The sequence below is a fragment of the Acanthopagrus latus genome, chromosome 17 (genome assembly GCF_904848185.1).
Source record: "Acanthopagrus latus isolate v.2019 chromosome 17, fAcaLat1.1, whole genome shotgun sequence".
NCBI classification, from domain to species: Eukaryota; Metazoa; Chordata; class Actinopteri; order Spariformes; family Sparidae; genus Acanthopagrus; species Acanthopagrus latus.
In genome coordinates, this window is record NC_051055.1 from 5,637,132 (window position 1) to 5,660,612 (window position 23,481).

The window sequence follows — 23,481 nt, forward strand, 5'->3', positions numbered from 1 at the left end:
TTGAAAACGTGGCTGCTGGTTGCCTGTAGATGAACATGTAGCAATCAGAAACAACGAGGGGGTTGCAAGCAGAGGTCTAGAACTGAGCATAAGGACACAGCATTTCCGGCCGAGTCCACGGCTGTTACCTTAGAGTTAACCCAGTTCAATCTAGAAGTGAGTATTTTTTTAAACATAATTATATGTTTAATGCTAAATACGTGGCTATGTTTTTATTTTTCAATTCACGACACAGCTGGCAGTGTGTGGCGCGCCTAGCAGTGTTTGTGGTAGCATGAGGCCAACGTCGTTATACTTATAATTCGCCAATGTGTCAGTTAAGTGTGTGTGTGTGTGTGTAGGAGGGAATCCACATAGACATAACGTAACAACACGCAGGCACATTTTTCTAACTTGGGCCTCGGCATGGAACCCTCCTAGCAAAGTTAACTCGGTAGGTGACACAGGTGTTTTCACATCAAGCTAATTGCGGATGTCTGTAACCTGGGGGGCGGGGAGACGGTGTCTATCCTACGATTAACTTTAATGCAGTTAACTAAATTATGCGCCCTTTTTCAGGGATTACGTTTGTGAAACAATTGTGCTTTTTTGTACACGGTAGTGTCGTTAGTTTTGGCCTTCTCGCAGGCAACGCAGTCGAATTTGAATTGTCAAATAATGACTTATCTCATCTATTTGTTTATAGTTTACTAGCGTTAAGTAACGTTATCTTAAAAAAAAAAAAAAAAAAAAAAAAAAGGTCTTGGAGTCGCACGGCCCCTTGTTGACTCTTGGTATAAATCCCCGAGGTTGTCTGTCTGTCTGTCGGGAGCTTCTCATTTTGGCGGCTGTAGCTCATTTTAAAGCGGCATCAGGGAGCATGCAGCGGGGGGATTTAAATCGACAACAGTCGCTCTCATAGCAACGCTAATGAAACAGCTGAGAGCGTTTGGCGTTAACGTGACCTACCCCCCAAGCTGACCTATTTTGTCAATTTGTGTTAAACAAACCAATACTTATCGTAAATACGCTGAGAACGACTGAAAACACGTCACCTTTATCAACTGGCTCATCTATTTTAATCACAAAGTGAGTCCAACATGATGAATTGGAAATAATTGCTGACACTGGCAACATTTAAGCTAGGTAAGCTCTATTCTCGTGAATTATACCCTCTTGAAGACACGGTGTCTCGTTTGAAATGTATCGCTTAAGTAACTTGACATGCACAGTTCTTGCTGCTAAGTTGTCCTTGAGTAGTTTGACTCATTACTTTCATGATGTCCACAGGTCAGCTGACATCATCATCATTTGGTCTTTGTTGTGGCTGGGGCAGAAAGTGCAGACAGAAGGAGGAAGATGCAGTGCACTCCTGAATCAAACATCTTCCTTGAAAGCTGCAAAGGCCAGAACTGTTACGATGACTGCTCTGACAGCGGATACTCAGGTTTATTCCACAGCCCACCGAGCATCAGTGGAGCTGACTCCAGTAGGTCTTCGTCTTCGGTAGAGTTCAATGAAACACCTAAAGAGAACCTCAGGCTTTTTGTCACACCCAAGGAGCGGAGCAGAGAACCAGCGAGATATGTCGGCAAGGACTGCAGGGAAATACTGCGGCCAGCAGCACTTACCTGGTGTGAAACCCCTAAAAGAGACTCATCATTGCGACAAAGACTTCTAATGTGCAGACCCACCACAGCTGTCAAAACTGACAACACGAGATCACCATGCACCAGAAGGACTGAATCCTCAGTTGGTGTCAGGTCTGAACACTGGCTCAGCGCATCTTTTGACACTGTAGACACTGCAGGGTCTTTGACATCAAGCACTTTAAAACTGGAGCAGGATCTGCTGCTGTCAGGTAGAAAACGCCGTCTCCTCTTCATGCAAGTCAGGACCTCCACTCTTGAAGATGGTAAACTCAACTCTGGTCACCTTTCCAGTTTTGAGAGAAGAGTTTCACTCTCAGATGCACAATTCACTGAGGGCATTTCTGCCTCTGATCAGATTAATATTGAGACTCCGTGCTTTAGCAAATTTTTGCCTACCTCATCTAAGGATAACTCTCAATCACCAGTCAGAGGTGTAACAAATAACCTGTATGACAGCTCAAGTGTCTTGTACACACCATCATCCACACATACACCCAAATACATCAGGTATGTGTTTTCTTTCTTACTTTCTAAATTCATACATTTATGATTATTACATTTAGTTGTAAATTGAATACCTTCATTATCAGAAAACATTTATATTTATTGTTATGAATTTATTACCCTGGTGCAGGTCTGTTTGTGAAGACAGTGGTTTTAGTTCCTTGACCCTTGATAAATCCCAAGACTCCTCGGTGGACCACGATGGCTCATTCCAAGAGCTGCTGCTCTCTGCCTCCAGAGGAAACTGTGAAACCCCAAATCTGGCCGAGACAAAGCGGCGCTCCCGTATGCAGCGTCAGCACAGACTTTCTACACTTAAAGAAGGGGGCTCTCTGTCTGAGGAAGACCCAACAGATAGAAAGCCTGAACATATTCATCAGTGCCACAAAGATGATGAAGTTTTTGCTGACAGTGCCACGCCTCACCAAGTTCTTTCTGTTAAATGTGGTAATAGCATGACTTCTGATAGTTTGGCCTTGGCAAAACAAGACTATGCCACCCCACTAAGAACGAGTACGATCAAGTCAGAAAAAATGACACCTTTTAGCACAGGTCCTGCCAACGCAGATGTAACTCCTCTCAGGACAACCCCAGTCAACCTCTCCCTGACTCCAGCTTTGCAGCTAGTTCATGCTATGATCCAGCAGAAAGCCCAGATGTTTTTTGGCCAAAGTCCAAGCCTGAAGGAGCAGCTGAAGTCAACCACAACATTGACCCAGACCCCAGAGTTGTTCAGGACCGCAATGCCATTGGCAGGACTAATCGGCAGGAAGATGGGCCTGGGGACGGTGGACATACTCACAGAGCTGAAGAAAAGGAGCCTCAGGCACATTCTTGCTGTCATACTCAGCCACCTGTCCTCTGAAAGCATCTACAGGTGAGGAGCTCATGGTTTTTACACACTCAGATCTCATAATTGTATACAAAGTAAAATTTAAACTACTTTTTATGTTTCGTTACATGTACTATATAACTCAGCACACCATCCTACTTCTCAAAGAGCACTATTATAAAGTATTATAGCTCGGCAGCGATGTCCTGGCCTACAAATCTTGTTCTTGAGATGTGACAAAAAATGTTTATTTGATACGGACCCCAACAAATGTCTCATCATGAATTTATTTTTATTTATTTATTGTAAAAAATTAAACTTAAGATAATAAAAACGAAACCATATTGTGCAGTAGGGGTGGTGGAAAAAAACTGATTATTGATTAATCATGATTATCACATTGATGATCATGTGTCGATTATTAAATTTCCAAAGATCGATTTTTAAAAAAATAAATAAATAAATAAATTGTAATACAAACTGGAGTCCTCCTCTTACTGGCTTCCGCTACATGGTCCACAGTCTGGATCATATAGTCTGGAAGATATGTTATTCCATCCCGGAGCTTTTTCACGCTTAAATTGATTCCAAATCTTTACAAGGAGACAAAGCTTTCCCTGCAGGAGTCCCTCGACTCTGCTTGCAGGGTAGCAATGACCTGTGATGCCTGGACATCCAGAGCTACAGTCTCATTTGTGACCGTTGCAGCTCATTATGTCAGCAAGTTAATGGAAGCTAATGTCCTACGTACTTCAGGAGAGCTATGGATGACAGCCACACAGGTGCAAATATGCGTGATTTTCTCAAAGTAATGGCAGACGAGTGGGGAATAGAGAAACACAACCTGGTTCTCGTCACAGACAATGCTTCTAACACGAGGCTGGCTGCTGAACTTGGCAACTTTCTTTTAACAGTGAAAGACGACATTTAAAACAAAGTAAAAGAATAACCATTTTGATATTACAGTTACACTATACAATATTGAAGGTGCTGTAAGGTGTTACTCAAAAGAGAAGTAAAACTGATTGACTGACTGATGTTAAATAGAAGATCAATAATCATTAATAATTGAAAATCAAATCGGTAATCATTAATAATCGAAAATCGATTTGTAATCCATTTGAGGCTTCAATAATCGGAATCGAATCGGGAAATTGGGCTGATTAACCACCCCTGTTGTGCAGCTTTACTTAAAAAAAGGTTTCATGCATCAATTTGTTTGTATTTGGCAGGTGTGGTCAGGTTTGCAAGAGCTGGAATGAAATCATCCAACAAGACAAGCGAGCTAGTTTTAGGAGAAGAAACCACCTGAGTGCTGCTCTTGAGGTAGGAGATTTGACATATTGGTCACCATTGCTAATGGCAGGCCAGTGACATATTAGTCTTATCAGATTACAGGTGACACTTAGGGTACTGTGACTTTTGCTGACTGCCTCAAGCAGGTGATTTCTATGTGCTGTCAAAGAAAAACACATCGATGACAATGATGGGTCTAGTACTGTTAATGAAAATAATGTTAACATCAGACTGACTGTCAGTGTGAATCTGATAGTGACTAACAGCTGGAATTAGCTTCTAACGTTGTGCTTTTGTCTTGTCTTAGCTTGGTGGTGCTGTCCATGTCCCTGATGCAGAGACCAGACACTCACTGTTGAAGAGATCAGCCCTGAAGACGGTGCAGGCACAGTCTAGATCCTTCAGCTTCTGCACCCCGCAGTCAGGAAATAGCACTTTAACCCCATTACAGCACGGCAGCAGCAGTAAACGTGAAAAATTTCTAGAAGTGAGTTTGACAACAGTTGTACTGATTTTTCTTAAAAGAATTATATTTTGTAATTGGATTTATTCCAATTCAGTTCAGTGGAGGATGAACACAATTAACATTTATTGTCAGTTAAAATATTTTTTTTCCTTTCAGGTTGCCAAAACCCTCTTCAGCGATGAATGCTTGAAGCCTTGCCCTCATTGTCAGCATCCTGCAAGGTGTCACTCGGTGAAAGGGGAGGGTGTGTGCAGCAGAGCTGACTGTGGCTTCCAGTTTTGCACGGCCTGCTTGTGTGCTTTCCATGGCTCTAGAGAGTGTGGCAGTCAGTCTGCAGGTCGTCGCAAGAAGGATATACTTCTTCCAGGAAGCGCACAAAGCAAGCGAAATGTGAGGAGACTATGAACAGAAAGTTATCTGTATTCCTGTTTCTAATGCCAATGTCTCAGTATTTTTTCTGCCTAATGGAGAAGACAAGGTTTAGCAATAAGGAAACTGATTTGGAGCCAGTTCATGAGAACAACTTCTGTACTTATCAATGTATCTTTGTGCCTGTCTATATACTGTACCCCCCTTATTATTATTTTTCAACACAGTTCCCACTCGTGTGTTTTTAATAATGAATGTGATGGAAGTCTCACCAGCAGTACGATGACTGAATTTTCCTGTTGATGTATTTTTCTCTACACAGTGATCAACTGTACATGTTTATTTTTTGAATTCTTGAGATTTTCAGCTTTTACCACAGTGATTTCAAAGCGATTTTAAAATAAATTTGAATATTTTTTTTTTTTTACATATGTGTAGCTTGTCTCATTTGTGAAATAATTGGTCCATTTTGGCCCGAGTCTTTATTGTAATTTGTATGAATTCATTTGTCAGTGTTTGCTGCCCTCTAGTGGCATGCCCCTGTACTTACCTTGTCTTAAATGCAACAATGTCATTCTCTAATGTTGGCTTTTTCACTACATGAAAGTGATGGTAATAGTAAAGTCAGTTCTGTGGATAAATTAGTATTACATCATTTTTGGCTCTCAAACTTCAATAAGAAATAATGTTGCATATGTTTCTCTCTGGTCTTCTCTAGTTAAACTTTTACCGCCCCCTGTGTTTTGAAAATGAGTCCACTTCCATAGCAACCTGCAGTGTGTCTGTAATTACACTGAGAGGTTTTGTGGCTGGCTGAATGTTCAAATGTGACGGCCTGGCTCAACTTGGCTACCATCTTGAGAATACTATACAGGCATTCGTATTTTTGAAACAAATGATGTGTGGAGTCATTTCAACAGGTAAGAGTACTTTTAAGAAACTTTAACTTAAATTTATGTTTGTAATGTTGGTAACTTAGTCCTTTTGTCTGTACAGAGTTACCCCATCTTACAGCTGCCAATTTTGTGAGTATACATTGTGATTATTTACATTTCATAATTATCAGTCTTTGGGTTTAGTGGAATTTCCGAAGTTCAGTGGTGTAATGTCGTATTGTCTCCATGCAGGAGAACTCTCTGGCCTCTGATGATTTGTTGGCTCACTTCTTCAATGATTTCTTAAGCTTGCCGGTAAAGTAGCCCTATTTTACAGATGTAGCCTATTTTTGATAAAACTCCTTATACTCTTATATCCTGATGATATCCTTGATGATTACTGACTACGATACAGCACCTAGATCTTATATCCTTACAACTCTGTCCAGTGTTTCCCAGAGTCTTTGATATACAATCAGGACACTGGGCTGTTTGAGGTGGAGAATGGAGCAGCTGAGTTTGTCTCCAGAAGAATCAGATCAGTCCTGAACCACAGCAAAGCCCAGCTCCTTACTGGTGACCCTGCAGCACTGGCCAGAACCCCTCCAGTAGACAACCATTACACTGTTTGTGTAAGAAGTGAATAATTCCTTTATGTGGAATGCAAAAGTTTGACAAGTTTTGAAGGCGAGCAGAAACCTGCGCTGTAGTTTGAGTGGGTTGACTAGAATCTGTCTCCCTGACCTTTGCAGTGCCTGGACAGAGAGCAAGGAATTCAGTGGATCGTGAAAGAAAGATTGCCCTTTTTCCTTCGAAGCGACTGCTACCATGAATACAGGTACCACAAGAGCTGGGCAGTTTTCTTTTTGTACCCTACTCTACATGACAGACAGCTTAAATCCTATATTTTGCATTAATTTGACCTTTTTCTTGTTGTTTACATCCTGGTAGTACTATAACAGGTTTTACATTATTACTAAAGTTAAGTTTTACTTACAACCTTACCCACAATACTTGCTTAATGGTGACTTTAACACGTTTAAGTTTTCACCTCTAGCAATGCAGCACAGTGTGGTTATTTTGTGGCCTCTTGGAATCCTTGTGATTGTGTCTCAGATTGTTGCCCTCTATCCTCCCCTGTTGTAGTCTATCAGCAAGGGAGGATAGTCTAATGTTATTCCTCATGCAACTTGCGTGAGGTCAGGTTTTTTATTCTGGTAATTCTCAGACTAGCCAAGCTGCTGTTTCAGTGGGAACTCAACCTCTGTGTCCAGAGGAGGAAAGGCAGCTCGGGACGAACCACCCAGTCGGCTCCACAGCAGCGTTTTTCCTCTCAATTTGACAAGAAAAATAACAATGCTGTGAAGGTGCTAACCTGCTCACATTCTCAGGAGAAGATTTCAACAAAGCAAGGTATATACCGGTGTGTTTACTATTTGTGCATCTTTGTGTTCTGTATATGTGTGCATGCTGAAGTCAAGTTATTAAGATAATGTCCTATCTGCCTTTACTGTTCAGGGTCTATGAGGATTCATGTTAGTACTGGCCAGAAGGAACGTGTCAACAGAAAATTTGGTGAATCACCCAGATGTTTCCCATGTACCACCTTCCTTAAATGTGACAATACCCAGGAACTCCAGAGCTTGCAAACAGTGCCATCAACTGGTAACTCAGAGGGCAAACGTGTCAAAGTGTCTAGTAGCCAGGATTCTGAGTCCTCTGAACTACAGCTGGAGTACCTGGCTGCTGAAGTAGTTGACCAGGTGCTGAACAGTGCACTGAGCGTGGTGGATGGACAGAGCCAGGCTAACACCTGTGATTATTTCAACAAGTCAGGAGACCAGACACATTGTGCCTGCACAGATGGATCCTGTGAATGTGAAGTTTGCAGAGAAAGACTGGAGGGGGAGAAAGATGAAGTTCAAGAAGGCGAGAGGGGGGATGGAGAGGAAGAAAAAACAGACTGGTTTAAGAAGAACTGGGAGGTGGGGAGTAGGGGTACAGACCAGGAAAATGTAATTGATATTTGTTGCCATGGAGCCTGTAGCCATGGCAGCAGACTAGGCTTGGATGACTTCAAGGAATTTTTGCGAGGAACGCCAGGATGGAAGCTGTTTATTCTGTGGATAGATATAGCGAGATTGCAGGCCATACAGAACAGAGAGCGGAAGAACAGGTAAACATTACAACATGGTAAAACAAACTATTCATTATTCTGGTGAACTGAACTTTTTACTGTTGATACAAAAGCTGAGAGGATCTGTTTAATGGTCCTACTTTGATATTGAACTCATAGCATTTTGGATGGCAACTGCAACTATGAAAAAAGTAAAACAAAAAAGCATTTTTTCAAATGTATTGATAGAAGTATTATAGGTAATATTATTTAATATGTTCTGTGCTGTACTGTAATGCTGATCAGGTATTTAGTCCTCATGCGAAGCTGGTACCTGCTGAGCAGCAGCCGCAGTAGTTTAAATGTGGAGCTGCTCTCCAGACTTGAGCTGACTACCTCCCCTTGCTGGACAGAGGAGAAGCTGCACTCAGTTCAGCTCATCCTCACTGAGTCACTGCTGTCCTACTGGTGAGACTCACATCTCACAGTATTCAAGTTCCCTGATGTTTTTCATAGAAACTATATTTGTGTCAAGTGTCTATTAAAATGGTTTTGTGTGTCCATACATATTGATAGCTTTTTAATGTGATAGACATTATACTATGAGTTGCATCCAACATAAGCTTAGTACAGCATATGCTGTTCAGCAACTTTGCATTTCTAGTTAAGTCTCTGTATATATATCCTACAGGGCTCCGCGGTTCTGGACGTCCCGGTGTGTTCAGGAAGACGGTAATGACTCCCATCATTTAGGGCTGTGGACAGAGTGGTGTGTTGGCTCTCTATCTGGCATACAGCCCCTTTATTACTCTGTGACCCTACCTCGTCTCTGCCCTGACACCGGCCGGCCCCGGTCCCCCCATACTATCCAAACAGAGGTACGAGTCTTACTATATGATACTACTACAGTTTTAAGGTGGGAAAGAGACCCAGAGCTGAACTTAGGATTCAGGAGAAACTGCTGTATTTCAATTTTTATATCACTACATTTCATAAATTGTTGTGTTGATTTTTATTTATTTATTTATTTTTTAATCAAATGCTTTGTCTTCTTTGTATGTATCATCAGTTATATTCTAGCAGAGGTCAGTTACTGGGCAGCAGAAGAATGGAAAAGATGTTGCAGGCTCTTTGTGTTGACTCGTGTGCTGGCTTATACTTTACAAACTTCTGTGAACAATCTGGAAACCAGGTAAAATAGCAGCCACTGGATTGTGTCTGCTTTTATTCTCTGTAGTCCATCACATTTAATCGTAATCGCAAATTTAGATATAATCATTATGTGGAGCGATAACTTATACGTGTACATGTCTTCCAATTGAATGATGACGATAATTACCAAGGTTTGTTTTTGTTTTAGCTGTGGGAGAATGCAATTAACTTTTGGAGTGACCTGCAGCACTACCATGAGCTGTTCTATCAGGATGGACTGGATCCTTACAGAGTACAGAGAGAGGCACAGGTCAGCACACACACACTCACAAGATCAAGGGCAGGGTTGTTCCTCTAGATTTCACTTGAGTGTTTACTAAATTAATTTATTTCAGCTGTTAAATACTGATTTTTTTGTGTTTTAACCCACACATTGTTATTTTTATTGCACAAATGATTAAAATGGTTGTCAGTATGTGCCATGACGGTATGCATCTTTTTGCAGTTTCAATTTGAGTGCATTAGATAATTCATCCCCACTTGGAGTTGATTCCAGGAGCTATTTTTTCTATTTTTATGCTTCTGCATTTTCCTGTCACAAAACACTACTCTCAGGAAAACTTTATATTCATGAATCACCACAAATAAAAGTTGAACAAATGAGAACAAATAACTCAAAAACACAGATTGATTACATATTGATTATACAGACACACACACACACACACACACACACACACACACACACACCCCTGCTGTTTTTTGCCGGCTCTCTTTGCCTGCCGCTCCTGTTCTCCTCTCTGCCCTCTTTACTCCTCACTAAGTGGAGAGATTTAAACGCCCATGAAAACAATGAAAACAAGTGAGTCAGACCCCCCTAGCTCTGCGCCAGTCCAGTCACCCAGAACCACCCAGTCTGACTGCAGCTGGACCAGGGAGGAGAGCTGAGCGGTCCGGTCCAGAATATTTCACAGTGAAATCTATTTTCCTTCAGTTAACCTTTAGTTCACCAGAAGACTGACATTTAGATGATCTTTCCACAATGCTGTGGCCAAGAGGGTTACATGAGTGACATTTATGTGGTGTGATGGCAGAAGTGATGAGAGATAGTGAATATTGTGTATGAGAGCACTGTACAATGGTGATGATGGAAGTGATGGCGGTTTTGGAGAGAAATGTTTCTGAAGTGATGACATTTTTATGACCTCTCCTCTCCTCTCCTCTCCTCTCCTCTCCTCTCCTCTCAGCTCCTTTACTCCACCTATCTCTTCAGCTCTGCCAGGAGGAGCCTGGGTGTTGATGAGGAGACCAGGAGGGAGGTGTATGACCAAATGATGCCTGCTTTTGAGGAGCTGTTTGACAAGGTTGAGGATCACACACTGAACATCCTGCTGGAGCCGTGGACACTGCTGGTCAGCAAGGACAAAGAGTCCTCCCAGAAGGTAACTACAGTACATCAACAGTATAATTCACTTCCCTTTTATCTGGAGAAGGCAGATTGTGTTGGTCAGTCTACAATGGGGCTGAAAATGAATGAAATGTTGATTATTTTCTTGACTTTCATGTATTATTTGTTGAAAAATGGACGAAAAAAAGTTGATCAGCTTTGATGATGTCCAGAAATATCTTGTCCACATCCCAGATATAGTTAGTTTTCTGTAATACACTGATAAAGAAACCAGAAAATAAACACATTTAATTTGCAGAAAGAGAAATTGTTCATCAAGTGGACTGATATCCTTGTTTGACAAGAATTTGCACTGCTCATTGGATGTGCAGCACACACACACGTCAGGTCTGACAGAAGAAAGTCAGAAGCAAAATAACTGTCAAATGTCTTACAGTGTTTTGTTGTATGTATGAGCAAGTAAAGACCAAATTAATTTGAATTATTAGTCTGAGGTTAAGTGTGGTTCTGTGCTTGATTGGTTTCAGGGTCACAACTAGTGATTTTTTTTCTTAAACAGTCATTTTGGGCCAAAAAAACACAAATATCACAGAGGTGAAGGTGAAGTCATTAAGTCTTGTATTTTCTCACCAACAGTAAGTCCTGAAATCTTCATTTTTGTATTTTTTATTTTTAAAAAAAATTTATTTAAGGGACGGACGACCAAATTCTTAGACTTTAGAACATTGGTGAATCAAATGTAACGTCTTTTTTTCTAATTGATTGCCCAACTAACTTTGGAGCATATATGTGATTTTTTTGTGTATGTATGTGTGTGCATGTAGGTGTGTGTGCAAGAGAAGGTGCGCTGTGTCGACAGTCAGGAATACAGAGAACTCCAGAGTCTGTACGAGGAATCAGCGGAGAGGCTGAAACAGGTCAGCCAGCGTCCACAAGTTCCACCGATTTATAAAATGTTGGTGCTCATTTAATAGCCAATAAACACACACCTGTGAGAATGAACCAGCTAATGTAAACATTAATGTGAATATAGTCTCTTTCCAGTATTTATATATTGCTTGGTAAAAATGACGTTATCTATTGTTCCAAGACTAAAAGCTTGGCATGGCTAAGGCATGATGTGATATGGGAAAATAACCATTCAGAGTTTTAAACTATACCTTTTTTTCTCTTTCCTGTTCCATCTCTCCATTTCCATCACTTATTCACTCCCTCCTGCTGCTGTATCTATTCTACAGGAGGAGCAGTGTGGGAATGTGGCATTTCCCTTTTCTGTTACAACCTCTACTCCCCTCCTGAGGGGCTCCCAGGTGTCTGACTCTTGGTCCAGAGTGTCTCCAAAATACCAAGGTTACCGTCTAGGTTCCTTACTTCGTCACCGCCACGAGATTGGGCACTTTATGTCTTTCCTACAGAATCAGGATGCCAGGTGAGCTGTATAACAACTCAGTTTTTTATCACACTTTTGCTCTTTTTTAGATTTATGTCCTCCACTTTACCTAAATATGCATGTACAATAGATTTACTGTTTCACACTGCATGAAATGCACACATTTGTCATATTCACATTATTGAAATGGAGGCTGCATGAACATCCACAGAATGTATGGGATGTTATATTCAAGAGGCATACAATACACCAAAGTTATTGTGAAAATGACATTGAAACATGTGTGTTTCTGCTCAGTATCCATCTGACCTGCTGGTTGGATCTGGAGCAGTACAGGAGGACTCCTCAGAAGGAGAAAGCTGTCAGACATGAGAGATCGTCTCACATTGCAACCAAATACCTCGACAGGAAGTACTTCTTTGGCTCTGACAGCCCCGCCACATCTGAACAACAGAATGATGTACGTCACATGGATTGAAAACATGTTCAGTGTTGTTTTCCAGCGTTTCCTTCTTGGCATAGTGACAACGCTGCTTGAATTAAATATTTATAAACTTTCGGAGGAAGTATTAGACAGGTGCAAAAAAAAAAAAAAAAAAAGAAACTCAAATGAGATGTGAGCCTCACCTGACACATAATATTTAGATTTTAGAATCAGAAGGTGAAGCTCTCATACTGTTTCCTAGCTCCCTTCTTTGGCATCCTGCAGACTTCATGCTGACAGCTCTGACAGCAGGGTGTCAGTGGGAAACAGGGGATGAGAGGACATGGTTAGAATTAAAACAATAAGAGAGTGGTCTGGATCCAGAAAGATATAGAAGATCAGCTCCAGTAAGAATGACAGTAGGATGAAACCTCTCTTGACATTTATAGTCTGATATTAGTTTTCTGGATTCTAGGAGGGCACGCTGTGTAGAGTTAGGATGAGTAGATGGGACACTGAGCAGTGAGCTGGATTTCCTCTTTTGTGAAAGCCAAGATGATTGCTATGCTGTGTTCACTTTACTGTCAAATAGAAGAGGGCCATTTTAACATGAGTTATACGACACTCTTAAACTCCAGCACCCCTCCATTGACATCACTGCTTATTTACTTCAATTTAACTGTAAAACTACAAACTTTAAACTGGCCATGAAACAGTCTCAGTTTGATACTGATGTTTCTAACATAGCACAAAAAGCGAGGAAATTTGTGTTTGGTAGATGCTATTGACTTTTGCTTGGTGTTGTTGGATGATTGAAGACTGAAGAAACAAGACATTGAAGATTGAACAATTTATTAATTTCACAAGCAGGAGCCTCAGTAGTGTGTTGTAGAACCGTACACAACCACAACAGCCTGGCACCTTGTCCTCATGCTGGTCAGCAGCCTGGTCATACACTCTTCAACCAGCATTTGTCACAAGTCAGCCAATGTGGTTGTGTTGGTCACTCTGGCATGAACAGCACGCCCAAGCTGATCCCACAAGTGTTCAATGGGGTTGAGGTCAGGACTGCTAGCAGGCCATTCCATCCTCTCCACTCAAGTTCTGCATGTAGTCTCTGAGAAACCCCATACGGGATTGCCACTGGTTGCAGAATCTCATCTTGATATCTCTCCGTGTTGAGAATTCCTCCAGTGATGACCAGCCTTATTTTTCCAGTGAGGGAGATGCTGCCCCACACCATCACAAAGAGCCTACACCAAAAGATGTTACACCATTGGTGCAGCAATCAGTATGGCATTCTCCACGTCTCCTCCACACGTTGGCCTTATGATCCAACTGCAGTAGGCAGAATCACTGAACATAACGTGCCTCCACATGTTCAGGATCCAGTGCGCGTGTTGTCGACACCAGTGCGAATGGGCTTGACAGTGAGGTGCAGTCATGGTAGGCCTCCTGGCAGAGGAGAAGACTGTAGAAAACTGCCTACAGTTCTGTAGTGCTGACAAGGTGAGGAAACGGTCTTCTTGGGCTGTTATCTTCTAGTGACACCCACTTTGCGGCCTGTCTCTGACATCCCCTGTTATATGGAACTTGGCCTTCAGTTCGGAGATGGTCTTAGGGTTTACTCCAACTAATGCTACAACGTAGTTTTGCGGAACACCAGCTTGAAGTTGACCCATCACACAGGCCCTATCCAGATCAGTCAAACTTGGCATGCCGATTCTTAGAGCAGACACCAACTGACCACTGTAGCAGGGCCCGTGCTCACATGGGGTACCAGAAGCTCAAAACAAGAATCAATAGCAACAACAGAATAAGCTGTTTGACACTGGCAGAGAATATTTGAAATTGTTTCATGGGCGCAACCAACATACTCTGCTCTGCTGCTCAACCCACAAAATGCATGTTACTTACAAATGTGGCACCATTTAAAAGAGGAATAAACAGGCAATGATATAAGATTTACTGCCAGGAAGAATTGTTACAAAAGAGAAGTAATCTACTGGACACAAATTTCCTTATTTTTTGTACTTGGTTAGTGTGACTCACATATGAAAAGCGAGACCAATGTCAACTAGGTCAGCTGTTTATCTGTTGCTATTTACTAGCGTTACTAACTGATACTTGGCTAGTCCAAACATTTATCTTTTACTTAAAGCAACAGTATGCAACTTTCTTCTGAAAGCTAGTTAATTGTTGAGTCTCTTTCCATCTATCCATCAGCCATCTATAACCTACCTATCCTCTCCAGGGGGCTGAGGCAAGTGTCAGGGTACACCATTGTTATGCCCAGATTGTCAAATAGTAATCAAAATCAAATATCAAATCCGGTATTTAGCATCAGACCATTAACTCGTGGTACTTTAAATATCCATTTCAACATTTTATCCATTATTTTTAGCAAGCTACGTGAACATTCACTATTTGGTCCCCATTTAAGTTTAAGCAGTATTGTTCAAAACATTCTTTTAGCTGACTAACTACCTTTCATGCACATATACAGGCAGTGTTGAGGTTTTCCTCTTTTTTTCTTTTTTTCTTTTTTTTCGTCAAAGTAGCTGAGCTGTTTTCCTACATACCCCTTGGGTACAATTAGCACTGGTAGGGGATCACTGTTACAGGCCATATTACAGTAATGACCACTGATGAACCCTCAATGTTCTTTAACCAGGCAGCATTAACAAAGAGTAATATAGTTTACTTGCTGACATAACTCTGGTGCACAAGCTTTCTCATTTGTCATCCTCATCTCATAAATACCATCAAAATAATGATTATGTGGATTTTAATAAAGACGCCAATTCTAGTGCTTCTAACTCTGTATGATTGGGTCTGGCTGCAGCTCTTACATCCCAGCGTTGGTTCTTGTCTGCGTGAGCGATGTAGAGAGACTGACAGCTTTACTGCTTTGGCCCTTCACTCTTTCAATCACTCAGTCATCCAGTCACAGATTGGCCTCCTTTCATCTACTGACTCCCACTCCAGTGCCACGACTGGTTCTCATTTCTGAAGCGTGTGTGCGAGTGTATGTGCATGCACGCCTGTGTGCGTGCAAAATGAGATGAGAGAAAATATAAAGGAGATATAAATAGGGAGACACGGCCAGATCGATGTATTAAGACAGAAAGCAGACGGGAGATGAAGAGAACAGAGGGATTGTGGGAATGATGAAGGGCACAGCAGGAGTCAGGAGTCTTCAGTCGGGTTTCCCACTGTGGGCAGTTTTCTTCTGAGTTCGTCCACCTCCTCATCTGGTCTTCATGTTGATTTATACAAATCTATAGAAATGTACACTCAGTCATCTTTAACATTCAAATCAAACACATGCAACCATCTGCCTCTACTGTGATTTGATTGTATCTGGCTTGTTTCTTTGTGTGTGTGTGTGTGCGTGCATGCGTGTAGATATTGCGTTTGGCAGGTGGGCTGGAGCGTCTTAAGCTGGATTGTCTCTCGAACCCTGTCGTCATGGAGATCCAGGACATCATCAGGAGTCACATTGAGGAAAACTGGCTGCCTCTTTTCCTGTCCACAGCGGAGTTCACACAGCGGCAGAGACACCAACCAAAGGTGGACATCCTGGTTCTGAACAAAAGCTAACACAACTAACTGATCGTATTCCAACAGAAATGACTTGAAGGAGAAATTTGTGAGACTATTTGTTTAAAGCAGTCAAAAACTTAACTTACATGAGAGTATGAAGATACAGTAGTGTTGATGTTATGTCAAATACATACATTTTTTGGTGAGGACATGTCTACAGAACTTAGCATGCTAACCAGCTAGCCCTGTCTCTAATTAAAAGCCCCCGTAGTCTCAGCTGGTTTCAGATTTATGCAGGGGACAAATTTGCTACAAAGTCTTAGTCTTATAGGTGAACAAAATAAATTCATATGTTCACTCCCATTTTACTTACTAGTCAGAAAAATACACCCATACACCGAATTCAAGTTTGAGATCCTAATTGTCTGGTTACCTCATCATCAAAGACACTTAATTCAGACAGAAATGAGGTATAACACACTAAAACACTGACCAACACACTAAAACACATCTACTGATGTCAGATTCTCTTCTGCTCCTCTGCTGCTGGACGTCACTACTGTTAAATTCTGGCCATTTCTGACAAATTGCTCCTTTAATACGCACAGAAATATGGCTTTATTTTTTGGGAAATACCACACTTAAGTCTGTGCATTAAACAAGGCCACATCCAGCTCAATTAGCTTAGCTTAGCATAAAGACTGAAACCAAGGAAACGGCTAGCCTGATTTTGCCAAAGATAACAAAATCCATCCACCAGAATATCTAAAGCTCACTAGTAACATTATTTCTTGTGTTTGTAATCCGCACAAATCCAAAGTTTAAAAATGACATGTTGAGGTTTTTATACAAGTTGGGGTTTTATATGCCTGACTGTTTCTTGGCTCTGAGCAGCGGCCAGGGAACAGGCAAAGATTTTCGGAAGTTCCCAGCCAAGCAATATTCCCAGTACTTCAACTGTGGCTTTTGTACAGATTGCACAAACAAGATATAATGCATTAATTATGAGCTTTAGAAGTGCTAGTAGGTGGATTTTTTTTTGTGCTAGGGCTGTAGCTAATGATTTTCATTATCTATTAATCTGCTAATTATTTTCATGATTAATCAATTAATCTTTATTTTTTTGCCTAAAAAATGTCAAAAAATTGAAAAACACTCATTATTTTTCCAGAGCCCAAAGTGACGTCTTTATTTAGCTTATTTTTTTCCAACCAGCAGTCTAAAACCCATTGACTCTTCATTTGCTATCATTAATGTCAAAGAAAAGTGGGACATTTAACATTTAGGAAGTTGGTCGCACCAAAAGACATTTTTTGTTTGAAGAGTTACGAAAACAATTGATCAAAATAACTGGCAAAATAATTGGCAATTGGCTTTTTTTTTTTTTTTCAATCGACTACCTGATACAACTTTACTTTGGGTTGAGCCAGGCTATCTGTCCTCTCCTTTATGCTATGACAACATTATTGGCTGCTGGATGTGGGCTTATGTTTAATACACAGACCTGAGAGTAATATCAGTCCCCTAATCTAAGTCTCGGCAAGAAGGCCATTGAGGGTATTTCCCAAAAAGGCAGTGATTTTTTTTTTTTCAGTTAGAAAGTTCTTAAATTTACATTACAGAGATTTTGTTTGTACACAACCAAACATGAAGGTGCTGTGTCCATTTATTTGAATCATATTGACTTGTTTCTTTGTCCAAGGGTGCATGTGTAGATCAGGTAAAGGTTAAAGAAAGAACTGTTAAACCTACATTTGAAAATAATTAAGCTTGTTTGCACTAATCATTGTGCCAGCTAACTGATGGTGTCAGCAGTGGATGGTGTATAAAGGCATTGAGAGTGGACAAAGTTACAAAGTCAGACAGACATTAGTGGCTCTGCTATGTGAGAAACCACTAAACGCTGTCACTGTGCCATCAGTCTCTCAGGTTGCCTCCTCAGGTGGTAACACATAAACCACAGATTCCGCTGCTCTGCATCATTATGTTATCATGTTTACAATGTTTGGTCACACAGATCCTCTCATTAGGTAATGAGATGTAGCCAGAGTTTAGCATTACACAGTGGAGAAGGACAATGGTGGAAAAGATGGTGAAGAGGAGGCTGGAGGAGGCTGGCAGTGGGAGACCGATGACATCAGAGAGCTAAAGATCTCTCTGAGAGGAGAGTGGAGGAATAGCGTTGGAGCAGATAAAGATTAAGGGAAGGTGAAAGAGGGGAGGAAAAGCTTAAGTTACTGCCAGTTACAAAGAGCGCAGAGCGGAGAGGTTTGAGAGGTGTTCAGTGTCTCTGTAAAACCTAGTTGACTCAGTTTCTGACTTCTGACCTCTGTGTGTGTGTGGTAGCCCCAAGCAACAGACCGGCTCTCGCAGTACGTCTACCGTCGACGCAGAAAAAGGAGAGAAGCCTGGAAGGTAAGGAAAAAATCCTCCGGGGGAAGCTGGATATTTTGAATGGAGAGAAATAAGGCATTTCCTGGCCTGAGAGCATGTGTGATTTAGTTCATGACTTGGCTTTGAGCACTGGCTTTGTCAAACACCATTTTGGCCGTGTGGTTAGTTTCCCAAATTGGATCCAGGATAAATAAGATTAAAGCATCAGCATTACTAACCTTCCTTTAATAGTGTTTGGAGTGTTTTCCCACACAGCCCTGTTTCTGTCCTCTCATCTCAGCTTCACAGTAGATCGCAGATATAAAACATGAACAGTTCACATTCTGAGCAGGATGATTACAGGAAGGAATTTTCATACATGATTGTGACTCTCATCTTGCTCTTATGCTCATTATCTCATCACTGGCAAACAGCAGGTTTTCTAAATAAAGGAGTGTCATTATCTCAGTTTTCTGTGAGCTTAGACTGTAGCTCAGAGGTCACATATTAACTTTACTGCCGATCTGCAGGAGCTCACTGCAGATTCTACTGCTGTACAAGCGAAAAATGTTTCGAGTTTGTTATAATGTTTACACTGGAGCAGGTGATTATGTGTATTTTATTCATCCCTGAGGGAATTTTGTCTCCTTGGAATGAACTAAACTGGCTGCTTAGTGTCCTTAAAACATACGTCTACGGTGTGTCCTTGCAGGCCGAGGGCTTGTGGATGAGCTCCTCCAAGGAGATTCTGTTGTTTCGGCGGATCCTATTCAACCCCGTCACTTGTACGCAGTTCCAGCACTTTGTCTCTCTGAGGGGAGACTTCTTAGAAAATGATGTGCTCTTCTGGCTGGAGGTGCAGAGATATAAGGTAAAAGGAGCAAGAATATCTAGAGGTTATTGTGCTGGTGGGTCACATGGTGTAACTGCAATGACACCTTTATTGTATGCCTCTCTGCTTTCTCCACTATCACCGAATATTAAGTAAAACATACTTTTCAGATTTTCCCACAGAATAAAATAATGTTCATTGTCACTTAAATTAGAGGTTTGCAATGATGCACCGAGAATGGACTTTCCAGTGAAATGAGAGACATAATGTGAGCAGAGAATCTTTAATAGCAAGACAAACTGAAGGTGCTGAAATCTGGTGGTATTTTTACACTTGACCTTAAAAGCCCCTGAAACTTAGTTTTTCTTGAACTTAACATATTCACGAAAAAGCCACAGTCAAAGTTGTAGTTGTCTTAATAAACTAGTGGTTTTTATACCACTCATAAACTCAGCTAATTTCCTTCATCAGGTCCGGTTCAGAGAGGTAAGTATTCTTGACTTTTTCTTGGTAAAACCTGCCCACTTGAAAGCAGTGAGCACAAAGAGACTCAACAAACTCAGAAACATTTCAAGTGAAAATAAGAATAACTGATACTAATAGTGTGCATGCGCAAGCTGGCATTATTTATAGTAAGGAGCTGATTGAGAAAATACGTTTGTCACTGTCTTTAACCCCTAAAAAAATACATCTTTTAATATCTGAAATACACCTCTCAAACATTTCAGGCACAGTGAGGACATTTATTTTCTCTCTTCCTGTGTGCAGGACCTCTGTCATTCCCACAGCGATGAGGCCACCATTCAGCAGAAGATCTCCACCATCATTAACTGTTTCATTAACTCCTCCATGCCCCCCGCCCTGCAGATAGACATCCCTCCTGAACAGGCCCAGCACATTCTAGACAAGCGCCGTGAGCTGGGGCCTTACATCTTCAGAGAGGCACAGGTGCTGTCTGTCTTTGTGTGTGTCTAAAAGGTTAATATTGTATTTCTTCCAGTATGTAGGTTGCATGTATGTTCTTTGTCTCTGTACATAGATGTCAGTGTTCAGTGAACTGCTGAAGTTTTGGCCCGAGTTTCAAGAACTGAGCAGCAGTGTCCAAGATGAGCAACTCCTTCCTCTACTGCAGGAGAAACGGGTCAAACATAGAGCCAGAGTGCGGAGGCAGAGGAGAATAGAGGAGGAGGAGGACGAGAGGAGGAAGGCTCAGGTGAACAAATGGTTAATCCTGAGAGAATAAAGGGCAATGAATGAGAGATAAAAACTAACTGTGTTAAGTCTGACCTCTTGTAAAGGAAGAGCTGGAGAGGCCAGACTCCAGTTTTGGAGAGGAGGAAGAGACTGATGATGAAGATGAAGTAGAAGAACAAAAGCGAGGTGGTGAAAAACAGCAGCGGAGGACCCAGTGCACGGTGCTGACTCCCACACAGCCAGTAAGAAGCAGTGCCCGTAATGGGGACACATTATGAATGTAGAACTGAAGATGTTTGTGTAAAATGTATCAAATGAAAGGAGCCAAACCAGATCAAATGATTTCCTTTTGATAACTATCAGAGAGCACAAGATATTAAAATAAAAACTGCAGTGATGAAGAAAAACTCAATTACAGCATGAAACCCAAACAAGGCCTCATCAGTTCCAACCACAGACTAGGAAGGAGAAACTCAATCCTCTAATTGAACCGTTTTTCTAATCAGGTTAGATTTGACTGGATTTCTGGAAATGTTCCCTCAGTTGTCGTGGTCCTACTCCAAGTACATGGCAGCTCTGAAGAGAGAAGAGGTGCTGCTGAGGAGACAGAGTCAGCTGGAAGTCTCCCTCTCCACAGCCTCAGGTACACACACATGCACACACACCTCCCTAAGTCTCCCAAGACCCCCACAAACAACGATTTTGACAACTCTGTGCTACTAGTCAGAACAAATGTGGGAAACCATAACAATGAAATGACATCTAGCCGTTCCCACGGTAAAATCCAGGCTGAATTTCCACGGCTCTGATATTACCTGGCAGAGGAACATGAAGCATTGTCGAACTGACCCCCTCCACATGTCAGAAACTGTCTCATTATGTGGATCCCTGGCCAAAACATCCACTTCAGCCTGTCCATTAAGTGTCAATGTTCTGTGCAGGAATTAGTCCAAGCACAGTGTGTGGACGTGTAAATGAAGCATGATTCTAAAGCAAGAGTTAGTTACAGCCCATAGTGAATGAGGAAATGAGGCATAGTGCAAATTGTGTTTTAATGGGATGGTGTAGAGGAGGAAAACTGTCAGGGAACACAGATGGAGATCATCACTAATTTGCACATTAAAAACAAGAATGTATCAGCACTCTTTAGGGCTTCTAATTCTCTGTACTCAATACATGAGACGGTGCGAGCAGATGCTTTATATGGTGTCATTCGACTGTCTCTCTTCAGACTCCTCTTCTGACTGCAGTGTCAAGTCAGCAAGCAGCAACCTCAGCTGCCAGCGGCCCTCACGTCACTCCTCCAGAGCCGAGAGTAAACAGTGTAACAGGTAACAGTGAGTGAAAAACGACACTCGCGCACCAAGCAGTTTCTCTGCTCTCAGACATAACTGGCTCTCATGTGTTACTGCAGGGGGTGTAAAAGCCTGCGGCATGAAATTAAACCAACGTGTATGAAGTGACTTCATGCAGCACAACTTTGACACAAGCAGATGAGGATGACTGACACCGTTACTGGAGCATGATGAGTGAAAACTGAGAACAGAGCTGCCACTGATATCTGGATGGTGAGGCTGGGTTTACACATGATCTAAGAATGTTTTCTTAAATCCCATGTGACAAACACCTAACACATACATCTGTTTGAGTTAGATGCATGTGTTTTCATCATGTATTTGATATTTGTTGATGTCAGGCTTAATTTTTGTCTACAAAATTGTCAGTACACAACAAGAGAATAACAAGTCATTATTTTTAACATTATTTTAATAAAATGTTTCTCTATTAATATATTAACCATTTACATACATTGAAGGCAAACGACTCAAGTGGTTCAACAATATAAAAGGCAACGATAACAACATGGTTGCATCATGAGGGGTTGGCATCAACGTAAGGTTACAAAGTTCAGTGTTATTGTCAAACAAGTAAGTTACATCATCTATAAAAACATTTTGGTTGACAGCTGGTATCTCTAGCGTCCATCAACATGTATATAATATTGCACTTAACATTGGCATGAGACATAGTCACTACATGGAAAATGTAAACACCAACAGCTCATTGTGCAGAGTGAAACATTACAGACTGTTTTGAATGTAACAGGTCAGAGTGACTCTTAGCTGGGCACTTCTATCTGCAACACTGACAGTTTCACCCTGCATGAGCTCAGACTTGAAGTTGACAGAGCTCACACTGTTGGTCCAATTAGGTTAAAGTTGATGCAACTATTTGTTTTAGTGTTTGCTACAGTATCTACTCATTGAAATATCTGAACCTAAATGTGTTTCTCTTATTAAAACTAATTCTAATACTTCTGATTTTCTCTATGATGAGTTTACTGTATCAGTAAAAAATATCTTTCAAATACAAGACTAAGGCATGGCTGACCAGATGTACTTGATAATAAATTCTTATTTTGGCTCAACAGATGTGTTTTGCATAAATGGGTAGTTATCCTTTCAGAGCCAAATTATTGGGCATCCAGTGATTTTTTTTTTAAGGCTTAATTAAAACTGGAACAAAAGGTCTGATCTTTTTTTCCGTTACTATATTAGTGGAATCCAACACGTAAGGCTTTATTCTTCACCATGGTGAACTTGCTGACAAACACCTTGGCGAAGGCGGGATCCACCAGATAGCGGTAAGACTTGGTGACAGAGGGCGGTGGCTCTGCGAGTGTCACTGGGGGCTGCATGTGGAGAGAGGCAGCAGAGGGGGAGAGAAACTGGGAGGCTCGCGTCACGTAATCCACCAGCCGCCGATATTGCTGTTCTGACAGGTGCTCACGAATGCTGTCACCCTGAGGGAAGACAGACGGACAGATGATGAACAATACACTGGTTCTAATGAATCTAAATCTTCTGCAGGTGGCGTCCAATCATGTGCCATCAAGGACACATGATGGAGTGTTTTGTAAAAGTATGTTGTCATGCCAACAAACACTACAGCAGCTAAATTCATCTCTGACCACACAGAAAGGAAAACAATTGATCGTGTCATTTTTATTTGGCAGTTCCTATGAATGCTGCTCTCCCTTCTGTAAAAAAAATGTAGATGTGGAACTTGATAT

General features: G+C 41.4%; 3 protein-coding genes across 9 annotated transcripts in view; 2 read left to right on the top strand and 1 right to left on the bottom strand.

Annotated features, from left to right (window-relative positions):
• Positions 1 to 5: 5 nt before the first annotated feature.
• fbxo43 (F-box protein 43) lies at positions 6 to 5,524 on the top strand. Of its 3 annotated transcripts, XM_037073689.1 has the most exons (7): positions 10 to 156; positions 342 to 433; positions 1,270 to 2,138; positions 2,266 to 3,012; positions 4,200 to 4,293; positions 4,571 to 4,750; positions 4,886 to 5,524. In XM_037073689.1, exons 3-7 carry the CDS (start codon positions 1,339 to 1,341, stop codon positions 5,132 to 5,134), a joined length of 2,070 nt encoding a protein of 689 aa, XP_036929584.1. In that variant the 5' UTR covers positions 10 to 156; positions 342 to 433; positions 1,270 to 1,338; the 3' UTR covers positions 5,135 to 5,524. The 3 variants fall into 3 exon arrangements, with proteins under 3 accessions (XP_036929582.1, XP_036929584.1, XP_036929583.1); XM_037073687.1 differs by lacking the exon at positions 342 to 433 and having other exon boundaries at positions 6 to 156; XM_037073688.1 differs by lacking the exons at positions 10 to 156; positions 342 to 433 and adding an exon at positions 540 to 1,125.
• Positions 5,525 to 5,867: 343 nt separating this feature from the next.
• On the top strand, positions 5,868 to 22,838 carry LOC119005769 (regulator of G-protein signaling 22). Of its 4 annotated transcripts, none has more exons than XM_037073682.1 (24): positions 5,868 to 6,018; positions 6,095 to 6,123; positions 6,226 to 6,288; positions 6,423 to 6,605; positions 6,726 to 6,811; positions 7,202 to 7,386; positions 7,492 to 8,149; positions 8,396 to 8,557; positions 8,781 to 8,967; positions 9,159 to 9,281; positions 9,450 to 9,551; positions 10,489 to 10,683; positions 11,474 to 11,566; positions 11,888 to 12,078; positions 12,337 to 12,499; positions 15,872 to 16,036; positions 18,356 to 18,424; positions 19,095 to 19,253; positions 19,983 to 20,162; positions 20,254 to 20,427; positions 20,513 to 20,650; positions 20,952 to 21,051; positions 21,640 to 21,739; positions 21,823 to 22,838. In XM_037073682.1, exons 1-24 carry the CDS (start codon positions 5,916 to 5,918, stop codon positions 21,869 to 21,871), a joined length of 3,657 nt encoding a protein of 1,218 aa, XP_036929577.1. In that variant the 5' UTR covers positions 5,868 to 5,915; the 3' UTR covers positions 21,872 to 22,838. The 4 variants fall into 4 exon arrangements, 3 of the variants coding, with proteins under 3 accessions (XP_036929577.1, XP_036929578.1, XP_036929579.1); XM_037073683.1 differs by having other exon boundaries at positions 20,347 to 20,427; XR_005070579.1 differs by lacking the exons at positions 21,640 to 21,739; positions 21,823 to 22,838 and having other exon boundaries at positions 20,517 to 20,650.
• The window catches only part of LOC119005768 (vacuolar protein sorting-associated protein 13B-like), a 324,995-nt gene continuing 323,642 nt past the window's right edge, over positions 22,129 to 23,481 (bottom strand). For both annotated transcript variants that reach the window (XM_037073678.1, XM_037073679.1), the window contains exon 68: positions 22,129 to 23,211. In XM_037073678.1, coding sequence (XP_036929573.1) covers positions 22,963 to 23,211 — 249 coding nt within the window. In that variant the 3' untranslated portion in view covers positions 22,129 to 22,962. The remainder of the gene's footprint in view (positions 23,212 to 23,481) is intronic.